A 19989-nucleotide genomic window follows, 5' to 3' on the forward strand; every position below is an offset into this window, starting at 1 on the left:
GATTTTTTTCTTTAAAACATAAGAGTATATGCTTAAGAACAATAAAACAATTTTTTTAGTAATTGTTTGTCACGATTTATATGTTTAAAAAATATATAAAGCTGTTTGGGGGGCTGACTTCGCCTACCCCTTTTGTGACGTCAATCGAGGCAGACTTTGCCTGCAATGCGTATAGTAAACACACGTGCAAAGTACATGTACGTCCAAGTCGTGAGTTGGTACATTTCAAAAAGTGTTTTTCTGCATTCAGCAGCAATACACCTGGTCGGCTTTGCCGGAAGAAAAAAAATTTGAAACGTACAAACTCACGACTTGGTCCGTACATGTACTTTGCAATTGTGTTTTACTCTACGCATTACAGGCAAAGTCTGCCTCGATTGACGTCACGAACAGCGCCCTCTCGGGACGGGGTCTACCCTTAAATTTGTAAATAACATAAGAACTGATTTTTTAAAACCTTAGTTAACTGTTTATTCACATTCCACTCATCAAAACACATATATTAGTAACAAAAGCTTTATTTTGAAAAAAATACCACTTCCAGGTGACTTTAAGAAACCAACACGATATAGCTCTTTCCCTGGCTCCTTTGTCGCCGTTCCAGCATAAAAAAACAAGTGTGTAGAAGGCCCCTCAACACATGAACCGTTTTAGATTTGCTTTTTTTAAGTAGGTTTAATGGCGTGTGTATTGTAAGCTAGACGATGAGCGTCGCATACACTCTACCAACTACCGCCAATGATGTCTCCACGAGACGCATACTAACGTAGCTCTGTAGCCATGGCAACGCATAGCAATACCACACACCTCTGCGGGCATCCATTGTTAATTATTAACCCATCAAGATATTCGTATTTACAGCGGGGCTTGGTATTGCGTGGTAGTAGTGTTGTACTTTGCCCGTTATGTTTGTTCAACCCAACATCGATTTGATTACAGTGGACTGTTATAATAATATGATGATCCGTGTACACAAGGAGTACATCGTGACATTTGTTATAATTCTACCATTTTTGCTTTATGGTCAAACTGATGCGTGAAGTAGAATGGGAACGATGTTGAACCATGGAGCAATAAACTGACCCCTGGCATCAAGCAGTAAGAACAACGGTGTTAAACACATGTAGAGTGGTACACTGTTACATAGTAGGAACGGTGCTGTACTACATGTAACCTTATTACCTGTGGCCTTATTACAAATCAAACAGTTCCTTGTATCCTATACAACAGTACTGTAAGCGGTTTACAGTTACCAGGTTATTTTTTCCTGTTGTCTGGAGTTTTATTTCACGAAGAGACTTCCTCGTCGGTGGTGGTGCTGGGTGCTACACTGTTCACACAAGGTAAGCTTTTATCATACTTTCAGTTCAGTTCGTTTTGTTAGATAAAACACAATGGATAATTATATTAACATGAAAACAGACAATGCAACATATTTCTAGTAATTGACACTCTAACATACTTGTTCTGCTGTTTTCCATAATTATATAATCAAATGTATGCCTGAGTGTACACATAAAAACAAAGGGGTTTATTATTGTGATGAACGCTGGTCCGTATAACCGGTAGGGACCATTGTTGCTTAGTGGTAGAGAAGCAAATGACTACTTGGGTGGGAGGGGGTGGGGGGCTTCAACTAAAATGTTGAACAATATTGTTGACATCTGAGCAATTTGTTTAATAAAAGGTCAACATTAGAAATTAATTCTTTGAAGCATACACTATGTAGTAGAAATTCCGTATTTTGCCGAAGCATATTGTTTGAACGGCATAACGTTAACCTTCACTGCATTTGGACAATTTCATTCAATGGGTTTTTTTTTACACCAAATGTCATGCATATCTTTTACAAAACAACCATTGGTAAATGCGTCAGGTGCTTACGTTTATGTGACGAGAGTGTTTTGACTCAGCACACTCAACAAATTCCTGGATCAAAACTGATCAAGAATCCTGAACTCTGCTTAAAGGGACACGTTGCCTCGAAATTGTGTGGTTTTTACTTTTATTTTGCGAACTAACACGGTCGGCCATTTTGTTGAATCAAAAATTCTTCAAATAATTAATACAGTTTTCACTTGAGCACATCAGCCAAATTATCCACGTACACGTTGGGTGATTTCTCAATGTGTTCACCAGTGTTCACAAACGTAAAGTTGTTCGAATCTTGTTATTGTTTAGGTTTTTTGTTTCTCAGAACATGATATCTGGAAGGATATGACTCCAGGAAGTGAGGATGTTAAACCATATCAAAATAATTATTCGCGCAGTACTTAAAAGCAGTGGACACTATTGATAATTACTCAAAATAATTATTATCATAAAACCTCTCTTAATTACAAGTATAATGGGGAGAGGTTGATAGTATAAAACATTGTGAGAAACGGCTGAAGTAATGTACTTTTCGAGAAAGAAGTAATTTTAAACGAATTTGATTTCAAGACCTCAGATTTAGAGTTTGAGGTCTCGAAATCAAGCATCTGAAAGCGCACAACTTTGTGTGACAAGGGTGTTTATTTCTCTCATTATTATCTCGCAACATCGACGACTGATTGAGCTCAAATTTTCACATGTTTGTTATTTTATGCATATGTTGAGATACACCGAGTGAAAAGTCAGGTCTTTGACAATTACCAATAGTGTCCAGGGTCTTTAAATCCACTGGACACCTTCTCACTTGGTGTATCTATGCACAAAATAGCAAACCTGTGAAAACTTGGACTCAATTGGTCTACGAAGTTGCGAGAAAATGGAAGAAAAACCACCCTTATCACACAAAGTTGTGTGCTTTCAGATGCTTGATTTCGGGAACTCAAACTCTAATTCTGAGGTCTCAAAATCAAATTTGAAATATTTTAGTAAAAAATTACTTCTTTCTCGAAAACTACAGAGGGAGCCTTTTTCCATAATGTTTCAAACCATTTAACAGCTCTCCATTGCTTGTTACCATTAAGATTTTATGCTAATTATTTTGAGTAATTACCAATAGTGTCCAGTGCCTTATAAGCAGCTCAATTAAAGGAACATTACAGAATTGGTTTTGCTAACAAAAAAGTTGCTGGCAGTGTAAGCACTTTATGTAATCCACCATACACATACACTGACAAACCTGTAGAAGTTTTAGATCAATCGACCATCTGGGTCACGAAAGAATAGTGAAAAAACGATCACAAATTTTGCATTGCATCGATGCCAAAACAAAAATGAATAAAACGCTCACTGAGCGATAAACTCCAAACGCGAAATTAGATTACTTATTTCTCATCAAATATGAAATTTCTGACAGAAGTATTTCAAGGGATGTTTTCTACTATCACCATCATTAGACCGTGTAAGTTTCATGTAAATCTGTGATCTTCACGATTTCTGTTTCTTACCGATTCTGTAACGTTCCTTTAAATTGGGCCCAGTTTCTGCACTTTATCTGACCTAATACAAGAAATGACAAAATGGGTGAAAGTTTAAGGTCAATCAGTCACAGGAAACGCTAGAGGAAAAAGGACTATCCCCTTTCATGTTTTCACTGTTGTCAAACATCAGGGTTTGTACACAAACGAATTGTATTACTCATTTCTTGTTCTCAAAAAAAATAGTGTTTTTAAACGCAGACATATTTTTGGGGACGTTTTCGTACCATGTGTTCAATCATGGTGTTGTTGTGTATGACGACATTGGTTTTGGACATTAAGTCGTTTTATATTTGACTTGAAAGAAACATCTACCACTGGGTATATAAGTAGAGTTTGAAAAGAAAATGTAAATGAACTAATAAAACGAACTGAGATAGTAAATAAATAAATAAACAAATAAACAAACAAACAAACAAACCAAAAGTATAAACAAACACATACCCGACACTCCAACAATCACTAGCATGACAACAAATGACAGGTACTATTTTTATAATGAGTTAAACTCATTATAAAACATTGTAGATGTTAGGAATAAATATCCTCAAAGAAATAAACAAGGCCAGTCAACCATACGTTCATCAACATAATGATACTCACACTCCGGGCTTTCATTAGAAGGTTAACAATTGAAATGATCAATATTAAAATAGTCCACCTTTCATGTTTCTTTATTAGAGATCGGAACTAAATAGTTTTTTTCACACCTGTTACTATAAATTTGACTTGTTTGGGATCGCACCAATAAAATAGGAGACTTATCCCCGACTTCATTGCGATTTTAGAACCAAATATTTAAAGGGTGTATTTGGTCATGAGCAGTGTACAGAGTACGCCTACATGACAAAAATGGACTCACCTTCAAGGACAACATACGCATGCGCGCGCTCATACAGAGGGAGGGCTCCAAATGGAAGAGGCGTATTTTGAAAGATTTGTGACAATTAAAGAAGAAGCCTTTTTTGTGTAAAAAAAAAAAGAGAGAGTTAAGACTACAGTACTCTCTGAAGTAACGTAGTTTTCGAGAAAGTAGTAATTTTCCACTAAATATTTGAATTTGATTTCGTGACCTCACGCGTGACGTCTCGAAATCAAGCATCTGAAAGCACACAACTCCGTGTGACAATGGTGTATGTTTCTTCCGTTACTATCTCGCAACTTAGACGACCAATTGAGTTCAATTTTTCACAGGTTTGTTATTTTGTGCATATGTTGAGATACACCAACTAAGAAGACTGGGGTCTTTGACAAAGGTGTCCATGTGTCATTTTAAGTTTATAAGATGTCTATAGCTCTTTGTGAAACGGACCTCCGGTTCCTTTGTGTTGAAAACTCTATCTATACGCAGTTCCGGTAACTGGGTAAGAGTTCATTTTTTTTCCATGCACAGTGCCACTGACCGGCCACTTTATTGACTGTTTGATCGGGTGTCGTCATTCGGGATTAATCACTTTCCCATACTGGAAGGAAAAGACAAATCAATCTGTTCAAAAGCTTTGACATGTTGACAATGAGATCATTATGCAGTTAGTTTCATATTGAGTTATCATGCATAATTAATGGATGACAAAATCAACATGTTTAAAACATGTCACCATAATATGGTGTGTCATCCTAAGATAAGATTGTCAATGTAGGTTGTTTTTGTACCTGGAAACCTCCATGATAATTTATGTTGTAATTATATGTACATTTCACTTTCTTTGTTTACATCCCTTGAAAAGTTGATTTGTGTCATTATTTCCACGTTGTTATACTTTCACTTTTGTTTTTGTATAATTTGTTCTTGCCTTTAAAGGGATTTTTTTTTTTTCAAATTAAGGCCCATTTAGATTGACCCACTAAGAGATATATTATGACATTGTCATACTTATATCATTATTTGTAAAATGAGATATGGTAAAGGTCTTCCGGTATTATACATATCCTGAAATTCACTTCAATCCATGGTGTTAAACATTCAATTACGTCTTCACCGGATCAACTCGCCTTTCTAAGAGGAATATTCTTAACATCTAATAATGTTTCTACTTTTGTTATCAAGTTGTTTCCAAGCTATACCTTATAGAAACGTGACACTATTTAAAAGTTTGTTCCTGTTTCAACATCCTGGATGAGTGGACTACGTTTTACCAGTCAACAAGCTGATACCGTTTGTTTGTCTCACTGGTGGTTCACGGAATAAATAACAACCAGCGATAACAGTTTATGGTTTATTTGTTGATTTGGATACGCCCAACCAAAAAAAATGACCTCGAATTGTGAAGTCGTCAAATGATCTGAGTAGTGCAATCAGTACTGATCACGTGACTTGATTTAAAGGCAGTACACCGAATTAGTAATTGTCACAGACTAGCCTTCACAGTTGGTATATCTCAACATACGCATAAAATAACAAACCTGTGAAAATTTGAGCTCAATCGGTCATCGAACTTGCGAGATAATAATGCAAGAAAAAAAACTTGTCACACGAAGTTGTGTGCGTTTAGATGGTTGATTTCGAGACCTCAAATTCTAAATCTGAGGTCTCGAAATCAAATTCTAGGAAAATTATTTCTGTCTCGAAAACTATGGCACTTCCGAGGTTGCCGTTTCTCACAATGTTTTGTACCATCAACCTCTCCCCATTACTCATCACCAAGTGAGGTTTTGTGCTAATAATTATTTTGAGTAATTACCAATAGTGTCCACTGCCTTTAAAGTGTCGATTCAATAGGCAGAAAAAGGTGTTCCCTGAACCAAACATGCGCCTCGAGATCATTCGGTTTTCCATTTACTTCATGAATTAAAACGTTCGTAAATAAAGTAAGAGGAAAATCTGTTCGAGGGATGTTTGTGCAGTGAATCAATATATTCTACTTTTTTAACATCTTTCAAACCATATTCATGTTTTTTTTTAGCCCAAAATGCCCTATCCGAATGCAAATTGGGCTTTACCAAAGCCGGTCACTACACTGCACTGAAACTCTGTTTGGAGCTTAAAGGGAAGATACACTGACTATTGGTAATTGTCAAAGACCAGTGTTCTCACTTGGTGTATCTCAACATATGCATAAAATAACAAACCTGAGAAATTTTGAACTCAATTGATGATCGGAGTTGGGAGAAAATGATGACAGAAAAACATCCTTGTTGGACGAATTTGTGTGCTTCAGATGGGATTAAAAGACTTCGAGCTAGAAGTCTTTAATTATTTTAGTGAGAAATTACCTCTATTTCAAAAATTAAGGTTACTTTAGATGAAGTCGTTTCCGATGTTTTATACTTTCAACAGCTCTCCAAAGGTAGTTACCAAGTCAGTTTTTAAGTTAATATTTGATTTGCCAAACGCGTACCTTCCCTTTTAGGAACACGTTGCTTTGGATCGGACGAGTTGGTCTTTGAAAAGCGTTCGTAACTGTTTTTTTATAAAATGCATATGGTTGGAAAGATGTTGCAAAAGTAGAATACAATGATCCACACAAACATGCCTAAAAAATGCATTGTTTTCCTTTTGCTTTTTGGAATAACACGGTCGGCCATTTAGAGAGTCAAAAGTTTGACTCCCATAAATGGCTGACCGTGTTAGTTGACGAGGTACATGGAAAACCACGCAACTTCAAGGCTTATATCACACTCTACTTTAAAAAAAATCTTTCCAACCAAATGCGTTTTATAACAAACGGTTTCAAACGCTTTTTAAAGACCAACTCGACCGTTCCAAGGCAACGTGTTCCTTTAAACACAAGTGAATGTTGTACCAACTTGTTCAACATGTTGAAATGATTAGCATGCTTATCATGTAACCCTGCTAAACAGATAGTTTATAGCATCTAAAACATATACAAGATCCTGAACATGTTTAGGCCTAAGGTTATATATATATATATGGAAAAAATGAGTAGGCTTACGAAACTTATGCTTAGACTTGAAATTCTACACAAAGGTTTTTTTTTTACAGTGCATACCTTTTCATAATGGGTAAACATGATACGCCCACAGCGCATACAGTGAAATACGAGATACGTCATATCCGGGTCGAAACCTGCAAATGACAGCTTTTGAGCACACACGACACATTACTTCATATCAGGCATTTAAAGGGACATGTTGCCTTGGATAGGGCGAGTTGGTCTGTACAAAAGTGTTTGTAACCGTTTGTTGGGAAATGCATGATGGTTAGAAAGTTGATTGAAAAGTAGAATACAGTGATCCACACAATTAATATGCTTCTAAATTTCACGTTGTTTTGTTTTACTTTGCGAACTAACAAGGTCGGCTATTTTGTGGCATCAACAATTTTACTCAAAATGGCGTGCCGTGTTAGTCCATGACAACGTGTCCCTTTAAATGCTTAAAACATGCAGTAATACGCCGCGTTGGATACCGGATATCGTCGTGTTACAAATCATTTGATAGCCTATTGTGTGAAATAAAAAATGGCTTAGAAAGTTGTTTTGAACTGAAAATCATGTTAAAGGCAGTGGACACTAATGGTAATTGTCAAAGACTAGTCTTCACAGTAGGTGTATCTCGACATATGCATAAAATAACAAACCTGTGAAAACTTAAGCTCAATCGGTCGTCGAATTTGCGAGATAATAGTGAAAGAAAAAAACACCCTTGTCACACGAAGTTGTGTGCTCTCTGATGCTTGATTTCGAGACCTAACATTCTAAACTTGAGGTCTCGAAATCAAATTCGTGAAAAATTACTTCTTTCTCAAAAACTACGTCACTTCAGAGGGAGCTGTTTCTCACAATGTTTTGTACCATCCATGTCTCCCCATTACTCGTAATCAAGAAAGGTTTTATGATGATAAATATTTTGAGTAATTACCAATAGTGTCCACTGCCTTTAACAAAACATCGTTACATCCTTGAGGAAAAGATATGTATATGATTCATGTGCACGGGAATTCTATATAGGCGTGGTTATATTGGAACTTTGTTAAGTCGAAGAATCAACCCAGAAGGGACTACACATTTCTGAGATTTCTCAGCTTTTTTGGCGGTTTAAATAATCATTATTCTTGCAGTGGGATACTTTGTAACGCAAGGTGGCGGCAGACTCACAAGTTGAATTCACAACAGATCTGTTCACAAATACCCATTGCGCAAGTTAGCGCTTACTGTTGAATGAGGTGCATGCAGGGCCCAGTTCCATGGCTCTGCTTACCGTTAGCACAGAATCTGCGCTTACGGAAGCAGGGAATTCAGTGCTAACGGCAAGCGTGTTTCACGGGTTAGAGGCGAGTTTTGGCTTCTGAGCGTGCGTACTACACGTTACTAGGCATTCTACGCTTACAAGGCTAGCGCAGAAATTCGGTGCTTGCACGTAAGCGAGGAATCGTGATCGTAAGCAGAATTCGGCGGTAAGCTTAGCCATGAAATTGGGCCCTGGTGTAGCTAGCGATTAAACATGATCGCTACCTAGACCAGCATGCACCTTATTCCATACGCGTATCGAGTGTTTGCGAAAACGCTCTATGTTTACGTTGTTCAAAGCACGCGCACATAACCAAGAATAGACCTTATCGCAAATACCAATGCGCAAGCGCAGATTGTTGAATGAGGTGCATTGTGGGATATATATGGATCAAATTTGGATACCAGCAAGACCACAATGCACCAAATTCCAAGCTTTACGCGCGCGCCCCGGTATTTGCGAAAAGGTCTATAATGGTCTTACCTGGTAAGTATGCTAACACTTAGCGATCCTGAAGTTCACAATGGTCTTTTAACAAAAGTCATTGTGGCATCATGTCATTACAACTCTTTATTACTTGATATTTTTTTGTTGAATGTATACAGGGAGTTTGGCCCAACATGAAACACTCTGTTCAACCTTCGAGGGGTAATGATGATGGGGCCTTGCCTCCATTCACCGTACAACAACAGATGCGATACCCTGAAATGCAGCAGCAAGGATACTATCTACAGAGTCCACCTCAGCAGTCTCAACCCTCGGTTGGTACTCCCGTTTCTGTTTTTATTTTATTTTAAAGTCACCTGGAAATATAAATTTTTTTCTTCAAACATTAGAGTGTATGTTTCTGAACAATAAAATAATTTTTTTTTATAATTGTTTTTAACGATTTATAAATAATAAAAAAAAAATTAAAAATTAAAAAAAAAAGTTGTGTGGGCGTGACTCTGCCTACACCTTTTGTGACGTCAATCAAGGAACACTTCGCCTCGATCGAACATCGAACACGTACGTGCAAGTACTTTCAAGTCCTAGTCGTGAGTTTGTACGTTTCGAAAAAGGTTTGTTCTTGCATTTTCCGGCAATGTCGACCAGGTATATTGCTGCTGGATAAAGCAAAACAACTAAAGATGGGGTCAGTTTGCAAGTCTTTTCCAGCACTGTGCAGCAAACACTTCGAGCCGTCGTGCTTCGAGAATCCGGAATACGCTACACATTTTGACATGAAGAGAAAAGTTCTTTTCTAAAACATGACGCCATCCCAACAATTTTTCCAGCTAGTGGGGAAGTCGAAGAAGGTACATGAAAGACGTAACGAACCTAAAGGAGCATTTGCCTAACGTGAAACAAAAATCCGGTATTGTTTCAAATTTGAGGGCATGTTTTTAGCTTGCGCCAAGCATCACTATCTTGTGTTGGCACTGCATGTGATTCATCGCGCCTCAATTGACGTCACGAACAGCGCCCTCTCGGTCGGGCTTGTTTTCAAATTTGTAAATAACATGGAAACTAATGTTTTTATACCTTAGTTAATTATTTGTTCATATTCCACTCATTAAAACACACATTTTAGTGACAAAAGCTTTATTTTCACAAAATACCACTTCCAGGTGACTTTAATAATGGGGGACTTTTGGGACGCTAGGTGGCAGCAAGCTTACCTGGTAAATCCACTGTTCTCGGTAATGTGCGCATGCTCAGAACTACGTTAACAATGGAAAGTTACCTGGTAAATCTGCTGCCACCTAGCGTTCAAACGTCTCCCATGTTGATATGCAAGTCGCAAGGCCTGAAGGCCACTTCATAGTGTGGGCTACAAATCAAATATTTGTCCGGGTCCGTTGCCACCCTCTCAATGGGCTGAAACAAGGTTCCCCATTTACAGTCCATATACAGATGTAAGCTTGGGTATCATCCATCAGAAGCCTGGCTGGTAGAGCAGAAAGCACTGCCTCCCAAACTTTACGAAGCAATCATGGCTAAGTGTCTTGCTTAAGGATATAGGTGTCACGACCTGGACTCGAACCCACACTCTGCTGTTCAGAATCACCATAGCTTGAATGGTCCTCTTAACCGCTAGTCCTTTGAAATAACCTTTTAAACAACGGGTTTAAAATTTGAATGAGATAATGTGAATATTTAAATAAGGCAACTTGTGAAATTATTAGGCTATGTGAATAATGTTGATTTGTTTAAAACCATTGTTAACCAAGGTGAGATTATCAGCACAGCTAACTATGGTGTACAAAATTGTTATAGACATACATCAAGGTGGCATACAAGCAACGACAAGACTTTGGCAAAGAGGGGATAAAAAAAATACCCTTAAAGGCAGTGGACACTATTGGTAATTGTCAAAGACTAGCCTCCACAGTTGGTGTGTCTCAATATATGCATAAAATAACAAACCTGTGAAAATTGGAGCTCAATCGGTCATCAAAGTTGCGAGATAATAATGAAAGAAGAAAACAACCTAGTCACACGAAGTTGTGTGCGTTTAGATGGTTGATTTCGAGACCTCAAGTTCTCGAAAACGATGGCACTTCAGAGGGAGCCGTTTCTCACAATGTTTTATACCATCAACCTCTCCCCATTACTCGTCACCAATATAGGTTTTATGCCAATAATTATTTTGAGTATTTACCAATAGTGTCCACTGCCTTTAATTTAGATAAGATCTTAATTACTTGTTTTTCACCCAACAGCCACAAGCGCAGCATGCTAATCAACAACGAATGGAACAGCATTATGCAAATCAGCAGTATGCACAACAACAACATGCGCAACAACACTATGCAAATCAGCAGCACGCCCAGCAACGGCAACAGCAACAACAAAGAGTACAGCCAAAACAACAGCAGCAACAACAACAAAGAGTACAGCCGAAACAACAACAACAACAACAACAACAACGTCAACAGCCTAAACAAGGTCAACAACCAAAGCAACAGAAACAAAAGAACGCCCAACAACCAAAACAACAACAACAACAACAGCAACAGAGATCCAAACAGCCAGCTGGCAAACAAGGACAACAGCAGAGAAGCCAGCCCAGGAAGCAGTCCTTCCGGCGTTTTCGACGCGCCCCTCCCGGCGTCGAAGTCAGCCATTGCATCAAATACACCATCTTCTTTCTAAATTTTATCTTCTGGTTGTTGGGTGTTTTTTTGCTGGGCTTCGGAATATGGGGAGTGGTCTCGAAAGCGTTAGCCAGTATCGAGGTCATAGCTGAGGTACGTAGCAAACTTAATTTATTAAAGGGCTGTGTCGTCTTGATCAAATTATGCCTTCTCACCGAAGGTCTATAGCCAGCCTTTGCCTGTTTTAAAGATATTTCCATGGTAAATGTTCCACCAGTCTATCCAACCTTGTTCCTCCTGTCAGGGTGTTTGAGTGCGAGACCAGGCTTTCTGCTTGTTCTCATCCTTATACTGTGGCTGTGCCGAGATGTAGAACAGAGCCACTCCAGTAGCTTTTTCCCTCGTACTGCATCTCTTTGGAACCCCTTGCCTGGTGCATGTTTTCCTTCATCCTATGATCTTCCATCTTTTAAGAGGAATGTCAATTCCTACCTTCAGCTCCACTGAGTTTCTGCATTTCTATGTTTTCTTCCTTGTAGCCCTAAACCTAGAGTGGCCTTTAGCCTTGTTTTGGGCGACTTGCATAAATTTTTTTTAAAAATGCCTGTTGCTGTATGGAATTATGAACTCTCACGTAGTTGCTGCACGTGTGCGGGCGCTCTCCATATAGAAAGTTCCATACAGTCACATGCCTGATTTGGTCATGACGACATAGCCCCTTTAACTTTAAAAGAACCTTGACTTGACTTAACCTGACTAATACTCAAAAATGCCGTCCACCCCCTTAAATAGAGCCCCTTTTAAAATCTGGTCTAGACTACCATTTGAAAATGTCCCTTCTACTCTATATTATGACCACAGGTTGCAGGTGTTGGTTTCGATCCCATGTACGGGTTTATCATCGTGGGTGCCATCATCTTCATTCTAGCGACCAGTGGTTGTATCGGTGCACTGAGAGAGAATACATGCATGCTCAAGTTCTTCGTCTACTCCCTCATCCTCATCTTCCTGGCTGAGATCACACTCGGTGTCTTGGCGTACTTCTACCAGGACGCAGTGTTTCAAATCTTGGAAAAGTGGCTGGATAAATCGATAGAGGAATATTATGGTACAGTGTTCCTCTGGTTTTTAACTTCAAATTACTTATTTGTCTTGCAAAAAGAGAGACGGTGAGAATTCACGAAACACGCGGTTTTAGGTAGTCTTGGTGCAAGATGTTTCTCGTTTTCCTTGGCCCACTAACCGCCCCGCGAGATACGTTTCTCGGGGCGAGTCAGGTGAGTGACAGGGGCGGTCGATGTGGGCGCTATTATACACCAAGACGTCTCGCACCAAGACTTGGACATTTACAGTAGCTGTAACCGCCAATTCGCATTTCACATTCTAACAGTAGATAGAGCTTCAGTTCCGCATCTTAGGCCTTGCGGCGCTCTATAATCTTTGACTGTGCTTAATTATATTCATTTGTTATAGAAGAGTTTGCGGTAACACCATGTAATGACTATCTCTAATTGAGTTGGGGTGGTTCTGAAAAGAACCGTTGGACCCAACGGTTCTTTTCAGAACCACCCCAACTCAATTAGAGATAGTCATTACATGGTGTTACCCCAACGGTTCTTTTCAGAACCACCCCAACTCAATTAGAGATAGTCATTACATGGTGTTACCGCAAACTCTTCTATATCATATTTCCACCACGCAAAGTTTCAAATCCTACTTATATTCATTTGTTGTTCAATTCAGATGATCCCGACACGCAGTTTATTATGGATTCCCTACAAGAAAGTCTTCAATGCTGTGGGTCGGCAAAGGGACCGGAAGACTGGGAGCAAAACATGTGAGTAGCACAACAATAGAACTCAACTCTCTACTCGTGTGGTTGACACTACTACTCGAGCCTGTGGGTTCGATTCCCTGTCGGTACAGACCTTTGGAGAGACCTTTTAAAGTCACCTGGAAATATAATTTTTTTCTTTCAAACATAAGAGTATATGCTTACGAACAATAACACAATTTTTTAGTAATTGTTTGTCACGATTTATATGTTTAAAAAATATATAAGTTGTTTGGGGGGGCTGACTCCGCCTACCCCTTTTGTGACGTCAATCGAGGCAGACTTTGACTGCAATGCGTATAGCAAACACACGTGCAAAGTACATGTACGTCCAAGTCGTGAGTTGGTACATTTCAAAAAGTGTTTTTTCTGCATTCAGCAGCAATACATTTCGGCATTGCCGGAAAAAAAAAAAAAAAAAAAAAAAAAAAAATTGACGTCACGAACAGCGCCCTCTCGGGTCGGGGTCTACTCTTAAATTTGTAAATAACATAAGAACTGATTTTGTAAAACCTTAGTTAACTGTTTTTATCACATTCCACTCATCAAAACACATATATTAGTGACAAAAGCTTTATTTTGAAAAAATACCACTTCCAGGTGACATGTCCAGTGGATTGTGTAATGCACTTTGAAAAAAAATCACTGCACTTAATTGTGTAAAGAGAAGGGATTCGCCCCGACGTTCCTGGGCCCAATTTCATAGCGCTGCTTAACGGTAAGCAAATTTGCGTGCTTACTGTAGCAGAAAAATTGCTTAAAGCCTTTGCGTATTTCACAGGTTAGCAGACAAAATTGGGCGGCCATATTGCGTGTTTACCGTGAATTTGCATTGTGACGTCATTTGTTTTCGTGCGGTAAGCACCGGAAGGTTTTTTGAGCATGCCTTTTCGTGTGCTTACGGTTAGCAGTGCTATGAAATATAAATTGCACAGTAAGCACAAAATCGGCCGCTAAGCAGCGCTTTGAAATTGGGCCCTGATGGTTTGGTTGGCCGGTGGTGCTATAAGGAAAACCGTCTAGAAGCTACAAGTTATTACTTGAAATTAAAATTAATAATGTACGATTGAGTGCATGAGCGTCACCGAATGACGAATTTAAGCGCACGCTAAGAAGTCACTATATGGCGCTTTTTGAACCCACGGCTTTGGCTTTGGATTCGGCTTCAGGCTCCGTTCTCCTCTCGTCTGGAGCCCTGAGCACGTACGCAAAGCAAGCGCAATAATTTGTCAAAACAACCGCGGGGCCAAGCTAGACTGAGCCGAATCTGAAGCCTAGGCCGTGGTTTCGAAAAGGGCCTGTGCAACTTAATGATTATTGATGTCACAAATTAATCAATATCTTCTGTAAAAATTTACATAATTATATTAGCTTTGATTTTCATTCTACCCAGATATTTCAGTTGTGATTCTCCGGCTATCTCACGTTGTAGCGTGCCTTACTCGTGTTGTATGCCAGACGATGATGGAGTGGTCAACTACCAGTGTGGGTTTCAGGCGCTTTCCCTGGATGCCTCGGCTGACGTCATCCGGCAGCAAGTGTTTACCACTGGGTGTGTGGAAGGAATGAAGAGTTGGTTCATTACCAACGCCATTGCGCTTGGTATAGCTGGAGGTATACTGATCGTATTGGAATGTCTGGTCATCTGCCTCACTAAGGCACTCATTAATGATATCGAATGCGTCAAATCTTACTGGTAGACCCGGCCCCGAGTCAATGGGTGCGTTCGTTTAGCTTCCCTGGGTCGACCCCGGTGTGTGGTGGGTTTTTTTCCAGGACGAACGTGGGTAATTATCTGCACACGTTCGTCCTGGGAAAATGGCTTTTTTTAAAGGAACTTGGAAGGCAGTGGACACTATTGGTAATTGTCAAAGACTAGCCTTCACAGTTGGTGTATCTCAACATTATGCATAAAATAACAAACCTGTGAAAATTTGAGCTCAATCGGTCATCGAACTTGCAAGATAGTAATGAAAGAAAAAAACACCCTTGTCACACGAAGTTGTGTGCGTTTAGATTCGTGGAAAATACTTCTTTCTCGAAAACTATGGCACTTCAGAGGGAGCCGTTTCTCACAATGTTTTATACCATCAACCTCTTCCCATTACTCGTCACCAAGAAAGATTTTATGCTAATAATTGCTTTGAGTAATTACCAATAGTGTCCACTGCCTTTAAAGGGAAGGTACACGTTTGGTAATTACTCGAAACAAATAATATCATAACAAAACTTACTTGGACGAGTAATGGAGAGCTGTTGATAGTACAAAACATTGTGAGAAACGGCTCCCTCTGAAGTAGCTTAGGTTTTGAGAAAGAGGTAATTTCTCACTCAGATAATAAAAGACTTCTAACCATAAGTCTTTTATTCCTATCTGAAAGCACACAATTTCGTTCAACGTTCGTTTTTTCTTTCATAATTTTCTCGCAACTTCGAAGACCAATTGGGCCCAGATTTTCACAGGCTCATTACTGTATGCTTATGTTGGGATACACCATGTGAGAAGACTGGTCTTTGACAATTACCAATAGCGTCCAGTGTCCTTGAAAGAATACACAATAAACAGTTTAATGTATACCCTCTTGTTTCCAAAACCTACCACACAGCTGTCAATTCGATCGAATACTGCTCTCGCGAGATCACTGCTCTAGCACGAACTGGGCCCAATTTCATGCCTCTGCTTACCGCCGAATTCTGCGCTTACGATCATGATTACGTGCAAGCGCCGAATTTCTGCGCTAGCCTTGTAAGCGCAGAATGCCTAGTAACGTGGAGCACGCAAGCGCAGAAGCCAAAATTCGCTGCTAACCGGTGAAATACGCTTGCCGTAAGCACAGAATTCCCTGCTTCCGTAAGCGCCGATTCTGTGCTTACGGTAAGCAGAGCCATGAAATTGGGCCCTGTTGTTTGCCGACGTGTTGTCGTGAGAGACGTAGTCTCGCGGGCCAGCAGTCTCGCGAGAATATCGCGGGGAGGTTCGGAATAGAGTCGGAACGCTATCACCGCGACAGAATTTTAACGACTTGTCCACAAGTCTACACAGCTGTTGACTTGTGAAGATTTAATCAAGCTCTGTGCTTCTGTACTTGTGAAAATAACGATTAATGCATCAATTCGAATAATGAACTGTTTGGGTTTTTGTGTGTATATTTTTCTCAGCGTAACAAATACACATGAGTATGGGAATACAATTTTACTTTTTATTTCATGCATTTATCAAATCATTTAGTCAGATATCATGCATTAAAGTGATTTCTATTTTAGAGCTCTACACGTTGTTCGTAAGAGTTGCCAGCGAATGAACTGTTAAAATTTATAACTAAAAGGCCGTTTTCTAAAGGCAGTGGACACTATTTGTTACTCAACTCTAAATAATTGTAAGAAAACAAACTTACTTGGTAACAAGCAATGCGGAGCTGTTGAATGTATAAAACACTGTGAGAAACAGCTCCACCGAAGTACTGTAGTTTTCGAGAAAGACGTAATTCCCTCGAACTTGGTATCGAGACCTCGGATTTTGAGGTCCCGAAATCAAGCATCTGAAAGCACACAATTTCGTGTGACAAAGTTGTATTTTCTTCTTTTACTATCTCGCAACTTCGACGACCAATTGAGTTCAAATTTGTACAGGATTTTATTTTTTGCATATGTTGAGATACACCAAGTGAGAAGACTGGTCTTTCAATAACCAATGGTGTCCAGTGTCTTTAAAGGCAGCGAACACTTTTGGTAATTGTCAAAGACTAGCCTTCACAGTTGGGGTATCTCAACATATGCATAACTTAACAAACCTGTGAAAATTTGAGCTCAATCGGTCATCGAACTTGCGAGATAATAATGCATTTACTCGTAACCAAGAAAGGTTTTATGCTAATAATTATTTTGAGTCAATTACCAATAGTGTCCACTGTCTTTAATTGAACACTGTACATATTCGAGATAGGACACACAATTAACAATTTGTCTGATTAAGTTCCATACTGCGTACAATTATTTATATATGAAATTCATACTACAGTTTATCGAAATTCTCAAAGTCATATTAAAAGTGAATTTACTTTGAGAGAGACCTTTTCTGGGATTAGCCACTTGTCAAAATAAAGGTGCTTTCTTTGGTAGATTTACATTGAACCCAATGGAATTAGTTTCCTGAATAAAAAGTATATTTAAGTTAAATACTAAACAAAAGACGCTTATCTTGTACAATTATGCAGTCACCCTAGGTGAATTTTGAAGTATTTTGTTCATTATTTTAATTATGTGCACAATAATGCATTCATGTGCAAAATGTTCATGTGTAATAAAAAATTCATTTAATTATTTGTTATGTACATTCGAATGAATTCCATACACGGCATACTTTGATTATCCAGTCACTATACTAAGTAAAAAGTATGTTTATATCAATAGATGGATTGCAATACGCGTATTATTGACCGCCATCTTTGATGTAAAACGGCAGAAAAGTGCAGGCCCGTTTCGCTGCGCAAGACTCTCAGGCAATGATAGCTCTTCACACGCTCAAAATTCATCAAAGATGGCGGCCATTGACGTTTATCGTAATTTTGGCGGCTATAGTCTGAACATCTGACGTCACATTCGAGGCTCGTGAATAACTCCATAGACTTGCATCAAGAACCGGCGTGTATATTCACCTTTGACCCACCCTCATTTCACATATTGGGTGCGTTCGTTTAGCTTCCCTGGGTCGACCCCGGTGTGTGGTGGTTTTTTTTCCAGGACTAACGTGGGTAATTATCTGCACACGTTCGTCCTGGAAAAAGCTATTCGAACGTACCGGGGCAGACCGGGGTCGACCCTAGGAAGGCAAGCTAAACGAACGCACCCAGAGATACGCAGTCAAATTCTATTGCAGACGTGACAGCGGTGACTGTTTGTGCATCTATGTCACTGCACGTTTATGGATCTAGCGGCAGGGACTTGACAGGGGCCCAGTCTATGGCGGCTACAGCTACGGCTACGACTGTTGCTAAGGTAATGCTAAGGACGTACTATGGTTAAACGCATGATGACGCGGAGCTTCAGCCGTAACTGTAGCGACATCCATCAATTCAGCCACCCAGCTGTTTGTCTTGATATAGCGCCCTCTATTTGTGATAGCTTGTGGGTGGTAGCCTAGCCCTGGCGGCCTTACACTTTCGTTTTGTACTGTTCCTGTGTACAGAGAAAGAGTCCTATATAGGGCTAGGTGGTAGCCTACTGTGGGTCGTGTAATTATAACAAATGGTAAGGTATTGTAAATTGTGGGCTCTAGCCCCGGTCGTGGCACTTGTGTCCGCATACACTAAACCAGTATAGCTGCAAAGCGTCCTTCAAATGGGACGTGGCTCCGTAGGTCCCGTGCGTTGTATATAATGCACGTACAAGAACCCAGATTCCTTATCGTAACGAGAACGGGTTCGCCCCGGTGTTCCTGGTTTCATTGCCTGAAACCAGATGCACCACAGCTATTTGCACTGGACACTGTTGGTAATAACTCAAAATAATTATTAGGAAGCATAAAACCTTACTTGTGACGAGTAATGGGGAGAGCTTGATAAAATAAAACATTGTGAGAAATGGCTCCATTCGAAGTAACTTAGTATTTTTCCCCGAATTTGATTTCGAGACCTCACATTTTGAATTTGAGGTCTCGTAATCAAGCATCTGAAAGCACACAACTTTGTGTGACAAGGTTTTTTTCTTCTCTCATTATGATCTCGCAACTTCGACGACCGATTGAGCTCAAATTTTCACAGGTTTGTTATTTTATGGATTTGTTGAGATACACCAAGTGAGAAGACTGGTCTTTGACAATTACCACTAGTGTCCAGTGTCTTTAAACATCCATGAAACTATGTAAAAGGAATAGGTCTCATCATTCAAAACCTGGCTCCGTCTGCCTTGCAGGACACTTACAAACGATGTCACTACACAAAGCGCGACATAATGGACAGTATTATTACTTTTATTTAACCATTTAAGACTATAGTAACAGAGGAAATATCTATAATACATTGTAATAGGAGACTTTGGTACGCTAGGTGGTAGCAGACTTACTCGGTAAATGTCCATTGTTTACGTAGTTTCTGAGCACGCGCACATTACCGAGAACAATGGATTTTACCGGGTAAGTCTGCTGCCACCAAGCGTCCCGAAAGTCCCCTATTCACATGAACACTGAAATTTATTCCGCATTTCTACTGTTACTTATAGGTCACTTCGTACACTCAAAATTTGCTGAATTTTCCATTGTTATTAATATTAAAGGAACACGTTGCCTTGGATCGGACGAGTTGGTCAAAACAAAAGCGTTTGTAACCGTTTTTTATAAAATGCATATGGTTGGAAAGATGTTTTAAAAGTAGAATACAATGATCTACACAAGTTTGCCTCGAAATTGCGTGGTTTTCCTTCTACTGTGCGGACTAACATGGTCGGCCATTTATGGGGGTCAAAATTTTGACCCCCATAAATG

The 19989-nt window shown here is 39.5% G+C and overlaps 1 protein-coding gene across 1 annotated transcript; it reads left to right on the forward strand.

Moving 5' to 3' along the window:
* The first annotated feature begins 925 nt into the window (after positions 1-925).
* Positions 926-19814, forward strand: LOC139953107 (tetraspanin-5-like). Its single transcript, XM_071952519.1, has 6 exons — positions 926-1343; positions 9203-9358; positions 11303-11830; positions 12539-12785; positions 13421-13514; positions 14905-19814. The coding sequence occupies exons 2-6, from the start codon at positions 9218-9220 to the stop codon at positions 15209-15211; spliced, it is 1317 nt and encodes a 438-aa protein (XP_071808620.1). The 5' UTR covers positions 926-1343; positions 9203-9217; the 3' UTR covers positions 15212-19814.
* The last annotated feature ends 175 nt before the right edge of the window (positions 19815-19989 follow it).

The sequence above is a fragment of the Asterias amurensis genome, chromosome 21 (genome assembly GCF_032118995.1).
Source record: "Asterias amurensis chromosome 21, ASM3211899v1".
Lineage (NCBI taxonomy): Eukaryota > Metazoa > Echinodermata > Asteroidea > Forcipulatida > Asteriidae > Asterias > Asterias amurensis.

Coding starts and splice junctions, on each gene's coding strand:
- LOC139953107 (XM_071952519.1), top strand. CDS start 9,218: ATGAAACACTCTGTTCAACCTTCGAGGGGTAATGATGATGGGGCCTTG. Junction 9,359..11,302: donor CTCAGCAGTCTCAACCCTCG/GTTGGTACTCCC, acceptor TTCACCCAACAG/CCACAAGCGCAGCATGCTAA. Junction 13,515..14,904: donor GAAGACTGGGAGCAAAACAT/GTGAGTAGCACA, acceptor CATTCTACCCAG/ATATTTCAGTTGTGATTCTC.